Genomic DNA, 13,945 nt, shown 5'->3' with positions numbered 1-13,945 from the left:
GCTCCACTACTTCTCACTCAGTGAAGCTCTTTTCAGATTCAAAACACCTTTGAGGAAATGCATTTTTAGATGACAAGTAAACTGCATCATGGCACGCGCACGACCCCCCCTCCCCGCACTAAAATGGGCGGGTCAGAAGCGGAAGGTGGTTCTTAAAGACACAGAGGCCAATTTCAAGGTGTTTAGAAGAGGAAGTGATGAGAAGATAAGTTTATTTTCTATTTAAACATGAAAACAGCATTTTAATAACAACTAAAGGTGACATACTTTATACGTATACTTTATTATGGTATAGTATTTAAATATATGCCTGAGAAACACATAATATTGCACCTTTAAGTGATGAGATCTGAATCCGCAGCAATATCTACATTCATATTTAGTATTAGTTTGTAATGAGTCATCTCAGTGAAATATAGGGAGCAAACTTAACAGTAAAAAAACAACAACAACTAATGATGCCCATAAAAAGATGTTTCGGTCGTTGTGAGGTGTTTTCCCTTTCTGTTTTTGTCAGGATGAGATATCGGCTCTTAGGCGCCGCCTTGAGAAATCAGAGAAAGAGAGGAATGAGTTGAGGCAGACTGCAGACAACCTGGAGACCAAGGTTTGGACTGCAACACACACACACGTGCACACACACACATACCCATTGTTAATATTGCATTCCATGTGCGTAGGTTACAGCTGTGACATCTGAGCTAAGTGATGAGCGTTTCCGTGGAGATGCGGTGGGTCAGGCTCTGGATGTGGAAAGGGCAGAGAGACTTCGACTCAGCAGGGAGAACAAAGACCTGCAGGTAGGCCCACTAACCAACTCCTCTTCCTCACCAGTGGCTGCACAGGTCCTGAGTAATTACTGACGACATAAAGGCAGCTTCCGGTTACTGTTTGCTTTAAATCGCATCCCTTAACTAATTGCATCTTCCTGTTGTCCAACATGTGACTTCTTTCAAATCCAGACTCGGCTAGACCAGTGTAAAGTTGCCATAGAAACGCTGGAGAAGCAGCTGGAGGAGGAGAAGCAGAAAGCTCAGGTCGCTGCAAGTCAGAGAGGAGCTGCAACAGGTAAGTCTGTGCTTCTGTTTAACTGGGAGAGTTAATTAATGAAAAGGCAAAAATGAGAGTCATTTGGAGCTTTTCATTGTGGTAATGTACTGTATATTGTACAGTATTATTGCAGTTGTCAGAGCTCACAGCAAACACACACAGCAGCAAAACCTACAGAAAAACTAATTTGTGAACTAATGCAGCAGACAAACATGATGTGCACCCTGACTGACCAGGCCCATGACACAGAGATGAGCGTTTTAATAATATTTAACCTGTTTAGAATGGGCTGATTTATTGTGAATATTATATTAATTGGATGGACAGACTGACAGGAATCACCTACAGATTTCACTTTGAGAGGTTTTGATGATGGTGACTCAGATATGGAAGAGATGTGAGATTTGTGATGAGACCAGGAGGTCAGGTTAGGTTACTTTCTTTTATGCAGTATAAGCCCAAGTTACAGTTTGGTACCTCAGTATGAGAGTCTGGTTTAGGCATTTTTTTAGACAAACAATAACCCTCCCAGAAGCAGATACAGGAAAAACAAACCACCTTTACTACTGGAGAGGCTATAAGGTATTATGTCACAGTAAATTAGGGCTCCAAACTAAAAGGTATCCCTCTTTTGGTAAGAAGGTCAGTACAAATAAAGAGCTCCACTCACCAAAGCAGTTTTATGTGCATGTGGTACACTGAAGCTCAGCTTGCAGCCATGTGTATCGTCCTTACGCTCAGTTTGCAGAACAGATCCTAGAAGAAAGCTCAGGCAGTTTTAGCTGAGCCTAACCACCCCCTCTTCACAGAGTTTTCTCTTTTACCATCAGGATGCAGATTTGCTGTAAAAAAAGATGTCGAACCAACAGATTTAAGAATTCCTTATTACCTGCTGTTATCGTCATTTTAAATACTTCTTGTTTTTTATGTTTTTTACTGTATTTGTGGTTGATGATTGTTTTTGTTCCTGCTGGCTGTGACACAAATTGCCCCATGGGGATATTAAAGATTACTTGACTTGACTTGATGTGTTCCGGCTAACAGAAAGTGAGCTGGCCATGCAGCTGGAGTGCTGCCAGACGGAGGTCGAATTTGTCCGCAGACGTCTGAAGCAGACAGAGGAGAAGCTGGAGACTGAGAGACAGACGAGACAGCAGTTCGATACGAAGGTGAGGAAGGTCACAGCGACGTGCTCGGCAGTGCTCACGGCAGATTAAATGTCTGAAGGGAATAACGATCACGTGTGCAGGTGGCGACCCTTCAGTCCCAGTTGGAGCAGTCCAGGAGGAGTGTGGCAGATCTGAAACGTCACAGTCGTCACGTGACCTCCGACCTTCAAGATGCACGAGTGCTTAACGACAGTCTGCAGAATCGCATTCACAAACTGGAGAGCAAACAGAGGAGGTTAAAATAGAACCATCATCTCTTTTTTCATACCTGCTTTGATGTTATTTGTAGTAAAACATTTTGGCTGATGATGCAATATTACTCATTTTTACACCTCAAACTCTGTCCCTGCACAGGTTTGATAATGAGTTAACTCAGGCTCTGGAGGAGGCCAACAACGAGAGGGAGCTGAAGGACAAAGCCTTCCAGGAGAGCACGGCTCTGGGAACAGAAGTGTTCAACCTGCGCCGCAGCCTGCAGGTGTGCCTGAATTCATTTGTGATCTGTTTTTGCATGGTATCAGGAAAACCTGCGATGTACAATAACAGTGCATAATATTGTGATGACAACATGACTGAAAAAAGTGAACAAATATTTAAGTGTGCAGTGTTGATGTCTTTCTGATTTGGGTTTAGAGCCCTTAAAACCCACAACTTCACAAGTAATACATCATTTTCATTCCAATATGACAGTTTTATTTCTAAAAGTTAGTGGTGGGCACCAGCCTACTAAGGCGCAAATCTGCTAATTGTGGATCTAAATATTTAATTTGCACTTTAGCGGTCTTACAAATTTTCATAATTCATAAGCGGATTTGCACTTTCTAAAATTAAAATGCAGTACTGCTAATAACTAATTATCTACCAGTCATCATTATCTTGAACAGCAGAAGGTATGACTGTCAATGAATCACAACACATGATCTATCCAACAGCACCCCTCCCAGATAAACACATTTATTGAAAAGGTATACATCCTTGCTGACTGTTGCTTTGGGTCAGGGTTCTCATTTCCCACAATGCTTTGTGTCTGCTTATGTAGCAGGAAGGCAATGGCAAAAACAGTTAACGTTTGTAATCCATACTAAAATTGTGCATGTATTGATTCATTTTAATTTGCAATTGGAGCTCCTTTAAAAAAGAAAAGTTTAAATGCTGGAGCTCAATACTTGACGTAATTGGTCGAAGCAACGGGGTTAGAGACACAGAAATGATTTAAAGATGTTATGCTGATGAAGACTGACATCTAGAGGTCAACTGGAGCAACTACATGGAAAACTTTAAAATTCAAGCTCTTATTTTGAAGGGAAAATAGTTTCATTTACTCCGTGCTTTCGTTTCCCATCACAACTCAAATCCGTCATGTACCCAGAATGCATTGCTTCAGTTTTCCAATAAACAGTTTTAAAATGACTTTATTGATGCTTCTTTAATAAAAAAATTACAAGAAACAAACGAAAAAGACAAAGAAGCAGCCGAACTAGCAATCCTCAACAACTTTTTAATTTTTACACCAGGAGCTAAAGGTCTGTTTCAGGAAATCACATCCCCAGCAATCGGCGGTTGTAGGATTAAGTTGTACACTTCATACACTGCTTTTCATCAGTATTGTTCATATATTGTACACGAATTGTTGTCAGCTAGTAAGTGTCAAATTAAACTTGAGCTTTAAAATTAGCTTCTGCTAGTTTTTCTATGGCATAATCGCTTTTGAAGTTGCGGACCTAAATATTTACATAAGCGCTGTAGAAATTGCGGAGCTAATTTTTGGATCAGCGCAGCCCACCACTGTTAAAAGGTGTATCTAGGTAGTAGCAGTGAAACAATGCATGTAATTGAGTTTCTTAATGAGTTTAAAACATTGTCCCCATTAAACATTTTATGATGCTTTGAATACTGAAAAACTCCCCTTACTATCAATTTTTTTAATAAATGATGAAAAAACTGAACATAAATAAAGAGTTTAAAATAAAAGTTAGCAAACTTAAATCAAATTCTCTCATTGCAGTGGTCCAACATTTTCTCCACTCACCAGGCTGTTATAATTTGATGTGTCTCGGGTCCATTTTGTTTATAAGACCAATATGGGCAATACACATAAATGCAAACATCTGAGCCGATCATTTATTGCAGTTTACCAGTTTTTTTTTTGTGACATGACCATTACACAGGCTGTTATTCCGATAATGATAAATTGAATATATTGTGCAGTTCTACACAGAATCATGTTAGAAACCAGACTGCACTAAATTGCCTTCATGTCAGCCAACAGTTTGCAGTAAAATCACACAACAAACTGCATTATGTCATTATTGATTAAACAAAAACAAAGCTAAAATAGAAAAGCTGTCCACAATGAGAAATCCACTTTAAGTGTTTGTAGAATGTAGGCGCTGCTGATCAGATGTATGTATCAACTGCTCATCATCACCAGTGAAAAGCAGGAGTTTTGTCAGTTTGTTGCTTTAGATTCTAATGTGTGTTAACACAAGGTCAAAGTGAAAAGACATCAGCAGAGACCTTAGAGAAGCAAATGTTGCTACTCCTCCAAACTATCTGGAGTAAGGTTGGGCAAAATTGTATCATGTGCAATTGATTGTCAGGAAAACTGTCAACAATTAATATTTGACACTTTGTTATTACTGCGGTTAGTGTTGTGTGAGGACGGTGCATTTTTGTGTGTGACAGTGGTGGAAGGTGACATGGAGCAGCTAACGCTAACTCAAACTGAATAAACTTTCCTCCGGTGGAATGGTGGAAACAAATCCAGTCAGGAAAGAATCCACGAAGCACTCAGTCTGTCTGTCCCTGCGAGAGGCAAAGTCAGCGTTGGGAAGCGATTGTAGTGTCCAAGAGTGGGGGCCTCTTCTCAGGAATGCACAGATGTGCTATGTCTCTTAGTCTCCAGCTTTTGAGCTCGGCACATATTACCATATTAGGAAAAGAAATGCTTAAGGTGTACTGTGACAAAATTTATGATGCCTCTGTTGAACTACACTGTGCAACCTATAAAGAGGCTTCTACGCCCCTACCCTTGGCCTTCGTACTTCATCTTTCTTACTTGGTGAATCATTTGGCTTGGAGGCCATAATTTGGTTTTTGGCTGGAATCTCCTGGACTGCAAAATAAAGATTCTTGCTGTTCAACCAGCCTGTTTCAGAGTTTCTCTCTTAGTTGAGCAGCAGCAGTTCCGCAGAACCAGAAGACGTGGTTTTTACACCTCACGATAATGTGGGGCAGAACGTTAAAATGAAGAAATTACTTTGATGATTTGTAAATATAATTTTAAAACATGTAATAACTAATTTAGAGTCATAAGCATTCAAGTTCAATTATCTATTAATCAACTAATTAATCATTATTGGCTAAATTCCACAATTAATCATGATTTTTTTTTTTGTCAGTATCACCCAACTCTAATCTGGAGTTCATCATTCTACAGAGAACGAGAGAAATTATTCACAAGTAGAAAACTTAGAAATGTCCCAGAAATCAGACCCTGTAGACCAGGGGTTCTCAAACCTTTTGGGTCTGGGGACCCCTTACAATGGCGAAAAAAAATTCCAGGGACCCCATCATAAACCCCATGCTGTTTTAAAAAATAATTTATTGTTGTTTCAACCGCTAAATGCCATGGGAATATATATTTTTATTTAGTTTATTATGTTTGTTTTATTTGTTCATTGTTTTGCATGCATTTTTAAAAATAAAAACCAAATTAACAATTTAGTGAACTTTTTTGAGGACCCCCAAGATACATCTCACGGACCCCTGGGGGTCCTGGGACCCCAGTGTAGAGCATATACTGTACATTTACTCTACAGACTTCAGTTAGCAGGAAAATTTAACAACAGTACAGTTGGGGGAAAAAAACCCTAAACAGCCTTATTTAGAAGAGTTGCCAAGAAAAAATGTCTAAAATGAAGACAGGAACATAACTTTGGTTTGTTGCTTCTGAATGAACAACTAGACTTCTGGATTATTGCCTTTTAGACAGATGACATATCAGCATGAACTCCCCGAACCAAAAACACATTAAAATAAGTTGGTAAAGTTAGTTTCCTCTTGTGTGTGTGTGTGTGTGTGTGTGTGTGTGTGTGTGTGTGTGTGTGTGTGTGTGTGTGTGTGTGTGTGTGTGTGTGTGTGTGTAGGAGAGCCAGTTAGAGGTGACCCGTCTCCAGAAGCAGAAGGAGGAGTTGTGTGCTCAGATCCGGGATCTCAGCCTACCTGTTGATCTCGCCTTAGACTCTGTACCAGACCTGAAAAAGCAGCTTCGCCTCCTGGAGAGCCAAGCCAGCGAGAGGGACGATGAAATCACTAATCTGTCCGGCAAAATCCAACAGCTGCAGCAGGTGCTCACCATACCCACAATCAGGCCCACATACTTCCTGCCGCTTCTCTCTCTCCTCATCTGCTCTATTCCTCTGTCAGGTCCAAATGCGGTTTGAGATGGAGATGGAGAGGATGAAGCAGATGCACCTGAAGGAGCTGGAGGACAAAGAGGAGGAGTTAGAGGATGTCCACAAGTCGTCTCAGAGACGGGTGAGTGATGCATGCTTCCTGTGAAACTGAACTGAATGAAAACACAGCTGCTGGCAGATTTAAACCAGCAGAGATATGTCAGCTGCATGAATTCATACGTGCACCTACATATATTAAATAAGTTACGTATTTTAAATAAGTTACATATTTTTAACGTTACATATTTTAAATAATTTACATATTTTAAATGTTACATATTTTAAAAAAGTTACATGTTTTAAATAAGTTACGGTACATATTTTAAATAATTTACATATTTTAAATAAGTTACATATTTTAAATAAGTTACATATTTTAAATAATTTACATATTTTTAAACAAGAGGTGCTTAAAATTTACTTATTTGCATATTTTAAACGATGTCCCTACAGGTTATGTATTTTAAATAATTTACAATTTTTAAATAATTTACATATTTTAAATAAGTTACATATTTTAAATAAGTTAGCTAAACTGCTCCAGTGAACTGAAACATTTTTTTCTTTCCAGTGAAAAGCAAATGTTCTTTGTCCAGATGAGAGAGCAAAACACCCCAAATGATGGAAATAATAAGATGACTGTGTGAACATGTGCATTTGTCTTTTAGCAAAATATCTCCACTGTGGAAATTTCCTAACAGACAAAATAAAAGCTAGTCCAGCCTAATAATTTGTGTGTTTTTTGTTTTTCTGTGCAGCTGAGGCAGCTGGAGATGCAGCTTGAGCAGGAGTACGAGGAGAAGCAAATGGTCATTCATGAGAAGCACGACCTGGAAGGACTCGTGGCAACTCTGTGTGATCAGGTAGCCCCACCTGTGTGTAGTTTAACCTCAGTATAAATCCAGCTTTTTGTTAAAGAACATTTGTGATCAAATGGCATCATGAAGACCAAGGAACTCACCAGAAAACTTAGGAGAAAAGCTATTGATAAGTTCAAAACAGAGTCTCAAGCTTTGAACTATTCACAGAGCTCTGCTGAATTCATCCTCTGAAAATGCAAAGAACATGAAACAGCTGCAAACTGACCAAGACATGACCATCCACCTAAACTGACCGACCGAGTAAAGAATCTGAGAATCAGCCTAAAAGCCCAATGGTAGCTCTGGAAGGGCTACAGAAATCCACAGCTCAGGTGAGCCAATCTGTCCACATTCATTCTCCACAATTCTGGTCTTTATGGCAGGGGCGGTTCTAGGGGTGGGGCCACAGGGGCATTGGCCAGCTGAAGTGCCCCTGCCCTTTCACTCAGTCTTTTACTTGGGAGTGATGATAGTGGATGCAGTTCCATGTTTAAACACTAGTTGCGCTAATGAGTCCAGAATGACCCAGGCTTACAGAATTCTTCTTCTCTGCTTAAGAAAATTTTAACAATCCTGCAAAACGAAGTCTTTCAACTGACAAATGATGGCTGGATTTTCTCCCATGACAAATAAACATTTATAAATGCCAAAAGTTAGTCTTTAATGTGAAAAATCACCATTTTTAAAACTTAGTGTTGATGATCAATATTTGAAACTATTGTTCAAACATGTAACTACTGTCAACAATGATGATGTATTAAAACAGTAAAAACATAACATCATGTTAACATAACAAATAATCCCACCCCATCCAAAATAGTGTACAGCTTTACACTTTACAATAAGGATCCCTTTAAAATTTGTGGATATTTATAATGCAGTAATATAGTACAATATGTTAAAATATGTGCTTCCTAATCATTATTGTGCTTACAAGGTAGTAAACTAGTCTGAAATGTTTAATAACCAAACAGATTTGGCTCAGTATTTGGAAAGAAACCACAGTTTAGTTTCTTTTTAGTCCTTAATAATTGCATAATAAACACTTATTAATAATTTATGAAGTGTTTACAGATGAATTAATAACCTATCTATAAACTCTTTAAAAGCCATCTGTAAGGGGAGCCTTATTGTAAAGTGGTACCCTTTTTTTAATTACATTACTTTACAAGTGTTTGAAGATGTATGACTGGTTAAATGTAAACACCTTACCAAAACTGGGGATTTGTGTGAAAGGATGTTGAACAAAGACTTGACCCCTCTATGAATATTGTGGCCCCTTGATGGCCCTTACTCAGAAAAACCCTAGATCTGCCACTGCTTCATAGGAGGAGTGATAAAAAGAATGATGTTGAAAGAAAACCATAGAGTCCCATTTGCAGTTTGTCACAAGCCATGTAGAGATACAACGAACATGTGGAAGAAGCTACTCTGCTCAGGTCAGGCTAAAATAGAACTTTATGGCCAAAATGCAAATTACTATGTGCAGCAGAAAACTATTATTGCACATCACCCTGAATATACCATTCATACTGTTAAACATCCAGTCCCCATTTATTCATTCAGCCTTTTAAAACTCCTCAATGGAACAAAGTGTTTTACAGTGGAAGACAATAAAACAAATGTACAACTACTTAAATAACACTAGAAATAAAACATAAAGGAATAAAAACAAGAATAAATCAATAAAACCATAAAAGTAAATGTCTAACAGGTGACAAAAGCCATAGAATACACACATGCAGAGTTTTAGGCGAGGATTTCAAAGCTGCTAAAGAGGAAGCCTGTCTAATGTGCCAAAACAATTTATACCATAATATTGCCCCCACCACCCCAAAAGGCCCAGTCCCCTCTGAGCGTGCACCTAGTTCTTGGTCAAGTCAGCATCAGCTAATCAACAAACCATGGAGAACGGGCACAGCAGCTCAGAATAATGAGAGCAAAGACTGTCTTAAGATTTAAAAACAAATAAAATAATTTTAAAATGGATTCGATAATGCACTCACAGCCAATAAAGACATTTTAAAACAGGTGTGTAAAGCTGCATTATTTAATAATTTAATAAAATCAGGCTTCAAAATGTAATAAAGCCGCTCTAAAACTGCATTATGTAATAACTGACTCAAAATGTAATAAAACTCTTGAACACATTTTGTAATACTGTCCGTTGTATTATGTAATAATGTTTTGCGGCAATTGTTACAGAATGTGGTGGGTGATAATGTAATAATGTGGTGCATGATGTAATGAACCATTACATAAACCATCACAAACCAGTAATTGTGTTCATTTTAATCATGTTGCAGATACTAAACATTCAAATCTTTGAAACTTTGGTCAACAAGTGCCAAACTTTTCATCATTTTGTTGCCTATTCATAGCCAGATTCCTCTGTTTTAGTCTAAAGGTTGTTCAAGGCAGACGATCATGTAAACAGCTTTTTTTTAACTGATTGGTTTTCAGAAAAATGGTAACCCGTGCTTTATGAAGCAACACAGAAAATGGGGAAATGTTTCTGTTTATACTGAATGACAGAAGCACATGATCCAACAATTTAATGCAAATTGAACAGAACTATGAAAATTTCCTACGAGGCGCCTACAAGATTTTATCAGAGGGTACGCAGAAAACCATCCCCACACATCGTCCACACAAATACAGACCACATGCTTGTTTTAGAGCACACGTCTCTCAAAGCGTGAGCTGCATCCTCACCTTCACATTTCAGTAAAGCTGACTTTTAGATATCTTCTGAGAATAGTCTGTAAAGTGGAAAAATTTTGGTATAGGAGAGTAATGCTGAATAGGTAACTAAATGATGAAAATTTGGCATTTATTGACCAAAGTTTCAAAGATTTAAATGTGTAGTTTCTGCAACATGATCATTATTACAAGTGCATTGATTAGGAGGAAGTTTGTGATGGTTTATTACATAATGCATCACATTGTTACATTATCAATTGTACAAAGAACAACCATGGCATTTTGTAACAATCACTGCAAAATGTAATAATGTTATTAGTAGGGGTACAACAATACAGAAAATTCACGATTCGGTTCGATTCGACACTATAGTCTCACGATACAATATTTTTTGATACAAAAAAGATAAATTTCCATGCCCTTCTTAAATTGTGATTTATTGAAATTATTTATGAACATTTGTTTAACCTCAAAAGTACAGTTTTTAAATTAAATGTTGCTGAAACAGCAAGTTTCTCAGTGGATCTGAGCTCAACAATGCAGCCTAGATGGTGTAGTTGAACACAGATCCACTGATCCTTCAACACAGAGCATCTTCAGAAGACATGTTGATAAAACAATTTTTAAAAAGCTGTATTGTTCAATAGATAGTGTGTATTGAACCTAGCACTGTACTGAACGGTTTGATACAGATATTGTTGCACCCCTGGTTATTACATAATGCGGCTAAGAGTATTACAAAATGTGTTGAAGACTGTTATTACATATTGCATCAGTTATTAAATAATGCAGTTAGTGCGGCTTTATTACATTTGGAGCCCAATTTTATTACATTATTACATATTATGGTGTTATTGCATAATGCAGCTTTACAAGGAATGATGGGGTTGAAGGATTTTGTTTCTGTTAAAAGCCATTAGCAGTATTTTGCACCACCTGTAAACAGACGACTGCAGAAACAGACCCAAACGTACAAACCAAAGGGACCTCAGACGATACAAGCATGTGATCTGAGAAAACTACCTCACACATTTCGATGTTAAAAACTGGGACATATTGTGGAAATTGGTTATAATAACCAATGCTGAGGATACAGCCATATTTAGGCAGAATTTCAGCCAATATTTCCTAAAATTCCTTGTTAAAATCTTTATTGTGCTCAGGAGGTTGAGCATGCAGTGTAAAACACAGGGAGTTTTTTTCCTCAGCAGGGATGGGGAAAGAGTTAATAAGAACATGAATATAACTAAATACAGGACGATCATGAACAAAAACCAGAAGGAAGGTTTTTCTGCCAGTTCCTGTTTTCAAGTTTGAGGGGGTCCAAAGATGAGTCCATTCACGTCCTTGAGTCTGAGAAGGTTGGGAATTCTGACAATGATGCCTGCCGGATTCTTGAGTTGTAGAGGACCACAGTCAAGGACAGCACCTCTCAGCTAGTTCCTGCCTTTGAGCTACCCTTCAGATTCAGCTGTCAGGCCCCTGCCAGATCCTGTTTCCAAAGGGCTTCAGCCAGATCTTCCTTTTCTGGATCCTTCATGTGACCGCAAGCTTGTTTTTGTACAAAAATTTGACTTTTCATTTGGTCATCTGCTGCTGGAGTGGGCACTTTGGGTCTTTATGCTAACCAAAACCATGACAGAGAGATAAATGAGTTTCCTCTGAGGTTGGCTAAGCTTAAGGAAATCTCAGGTTAAAGCAGCTGCTCCTCCTCAGTAGCCAGAAGTGGTGGATTTAGGATGCCTCCTAGTCATCTCCGGTTTGTGTCCTTGACACAACAGGAACAAAATTGTCTTTCTAAAACTTTGTTTCCACTCTGAAATAAACCAAGTTGTGTCACATTGCAGGTGGGACACAGAGACTTTGATGTGGAGAAGAAGCTAAGGAGAGACCTGAAGAGAACTCACGCTCTGCTGGCTGATGCTCAGTTGCTTTTGGCTACTATCAACAGCTCAGGCCAGAACCTTCCTGATGGAAACAAAGAACAGATAGAACATCTACACTGCCAGGTGTGCCCACTCGTACATAAAACCTTGGCTCCGCAAGACTTAGCATGAACTTTGTCTAAGAAACATCATGTGTTCCTGTTTAGCTCGAGGAGAGCGAGGCAAAACTTCTGGAGGCTGGAAACGTACAGAAGACTCTCTCCCAGGAACTGGAGAACACTCAGGTGGAACTGGAGAACCTCTGTCGGCAGAAGAGTCTGGTGAGTCGCACTCCAGATGCATGGTCTGAATACATGACTGATGTCCAGCAGGTGAGTGTAAGAAAAATACGTATTCAATAGACTGAAGTCAATATTAAAACCACCATTGTTAAATAAAATGATTTGTAGAAGGAATCAAACCATACAACACCAGAATTCTGGAACTGAGTGAGGTTTGTTGTCTCTTGAGCTGACAGGAAACCACACTGGCGAAAAACCAGGAAGTTCATCAATTTATACATGGTACTTCAATGCCTGCATTCGCCCCCTACTGACCTACGGCTGAATCACAGGCATTCAGACAAAAACCTCATCTACTGTTCTCATAACGGTTGAATATGTGTTGTCATATAATCCGGACATGTATCTGAACCTATTTCAATCAAAACATAATAGATTAAACATCGTCAGGAAAACCTAAAAATATAGTGTTGTGCTTTTAACATCAGTACTAACCTCTAATAACTATAAATTTCTTCATGAGCATCATCATTATGAGAGCAAATCTGAGGAAAAGCTGCTTTGTGATGGAGCCAGACTTTCTTGTGATATTTTAAGGTCATTTTGATCAGTAGTAGTTTATCAGGTTTTGCAGCATTTAGTCTGCAGAACTGAGTATTTAAAGTTGAATTAAATTAATGACAAACAGGAACGGTATTGTCAATTTTCAAAATAAAACTTCAAGGATTCCCTTTAAAAGGAATAATTTTAAGAAGTGTTTAAAGCGGGGTGAGGGGGTTTGAAATCTTTTTTTTAGCTTTATATCATGTTATAATGTTGTTCCCTCATGACTCATTCATGCATGTTTGAGAAATCCTTGAATCTCCTGTGGTAGTCATGTGGAGCTGCCTAAATGCTTGCTGGTACAAAGCACCGCCTGTTTGCACAAAGCTCCTCCCTGGAGCTCATGCAGCTGAGGTCCCGCCCCACAGAGCACCCCTCACCCTGAAGCATTGTTGTGAAGACGTGCTGAAGTGGGAGTGTCTGAAACGTCAGGAGGTTTTTAAAAAGACAGAGGCCAATTTCAAGGTGTTTAGATAGAGTATGATGTAAAGTCAAATTTATTTTTGATATATACAGTGTTTCCAGAACAAGTGAAAGTAACTTGATTGTGGTTTAAAATTGAACAATGTGCCTGGAAAATACATAAAACCACATTTAAAGCCAAAATGATCTGAAGCTGAGAGGAGATGAGTTGTACTGTAGCTGTTTGGGTCAAACTTTTTTATCTCATCTCATCATGTTGGTGTTTGCTCTCAGAGTACACGTTTACTCAGCTACCACACCAAATTTTAGCTAATATGAACCCTGTCTAGTGTTGATGTAATTTTAACAGTTAATCAGTTGTAAATCCAATAATTACTTTTTGAGAATTTCATTTGAAATGTGTCGACCGGTTCGTGAGATTTTTGTTTTTGCTACCAGACAAATGAACTCTGTCACACACACACACACACACGCGCGCACACGCACACGCACACGCACACGCACACGCACACG

The 13,945-nt window shown here is 38.7% G+C and overlaps 1 protein-coding gene across 2 annotated transcripts in view; it reads left to right on the top strand.

The window, feature by feature from the left end:
- Positions 1-13,945, top strand: part of myo18b (myosin XVIIIB) — a gene marked incomplete in the record, with an annotated part of 101,803 nt that overhangs the window by 63,260 nt on the left and 24,598 nt on the right. For both annotated transcript variants that reach the window (XM_014020572.1, XM_014020571.1), the window contains 11 exon segments: positions 518-607; positions 681-800; positions 963-1,068; positions 2,095-2,219; positions 2,300-2,454; positions 2,574-2,697; positions 6,368-6,568; positions 6,648-6,758; positions 7,435-7,539; positions 12,087-12,248; positions 12,332-12,445. In XM_014020572.1, coding sequence (XP_013876026.1) covers positions 518-607; positions 681-800; positions 963-1,068; positions 2,095-2,219; positions 2,300-2,454; positions 2,574-2,697; positions 6,368-6,568; positions 6,648-6,758; positions 7,435-7,539; positions 12,087-12,248; positions 12,332-12,445 — 1,413 coding nt within the window.

This window comes from Austrofundulus limnaeus, unplaced genomic scaffold (assembly GCF_001266775.1).
Source record: "Austrofundulus limnaeus strain Quisiro unplaced genomic scaffold, Austrofundulus_limnaeus-1.0 Scaffold258, whole genome shotgun sequence".
Classification (NCBI taxonomy): domain Eukaryota; kingdom Metazoa; phylum Chordata; class Actinopteri; order Cyprinodontiformes; family Rivulidae; genus Austrofundulus; species Austrofundulus limnaeus.
Note: the sequence above shows the minus strand (reverse complement) of the source record. Positions and strands in the feature narration are given on the sequence as shown.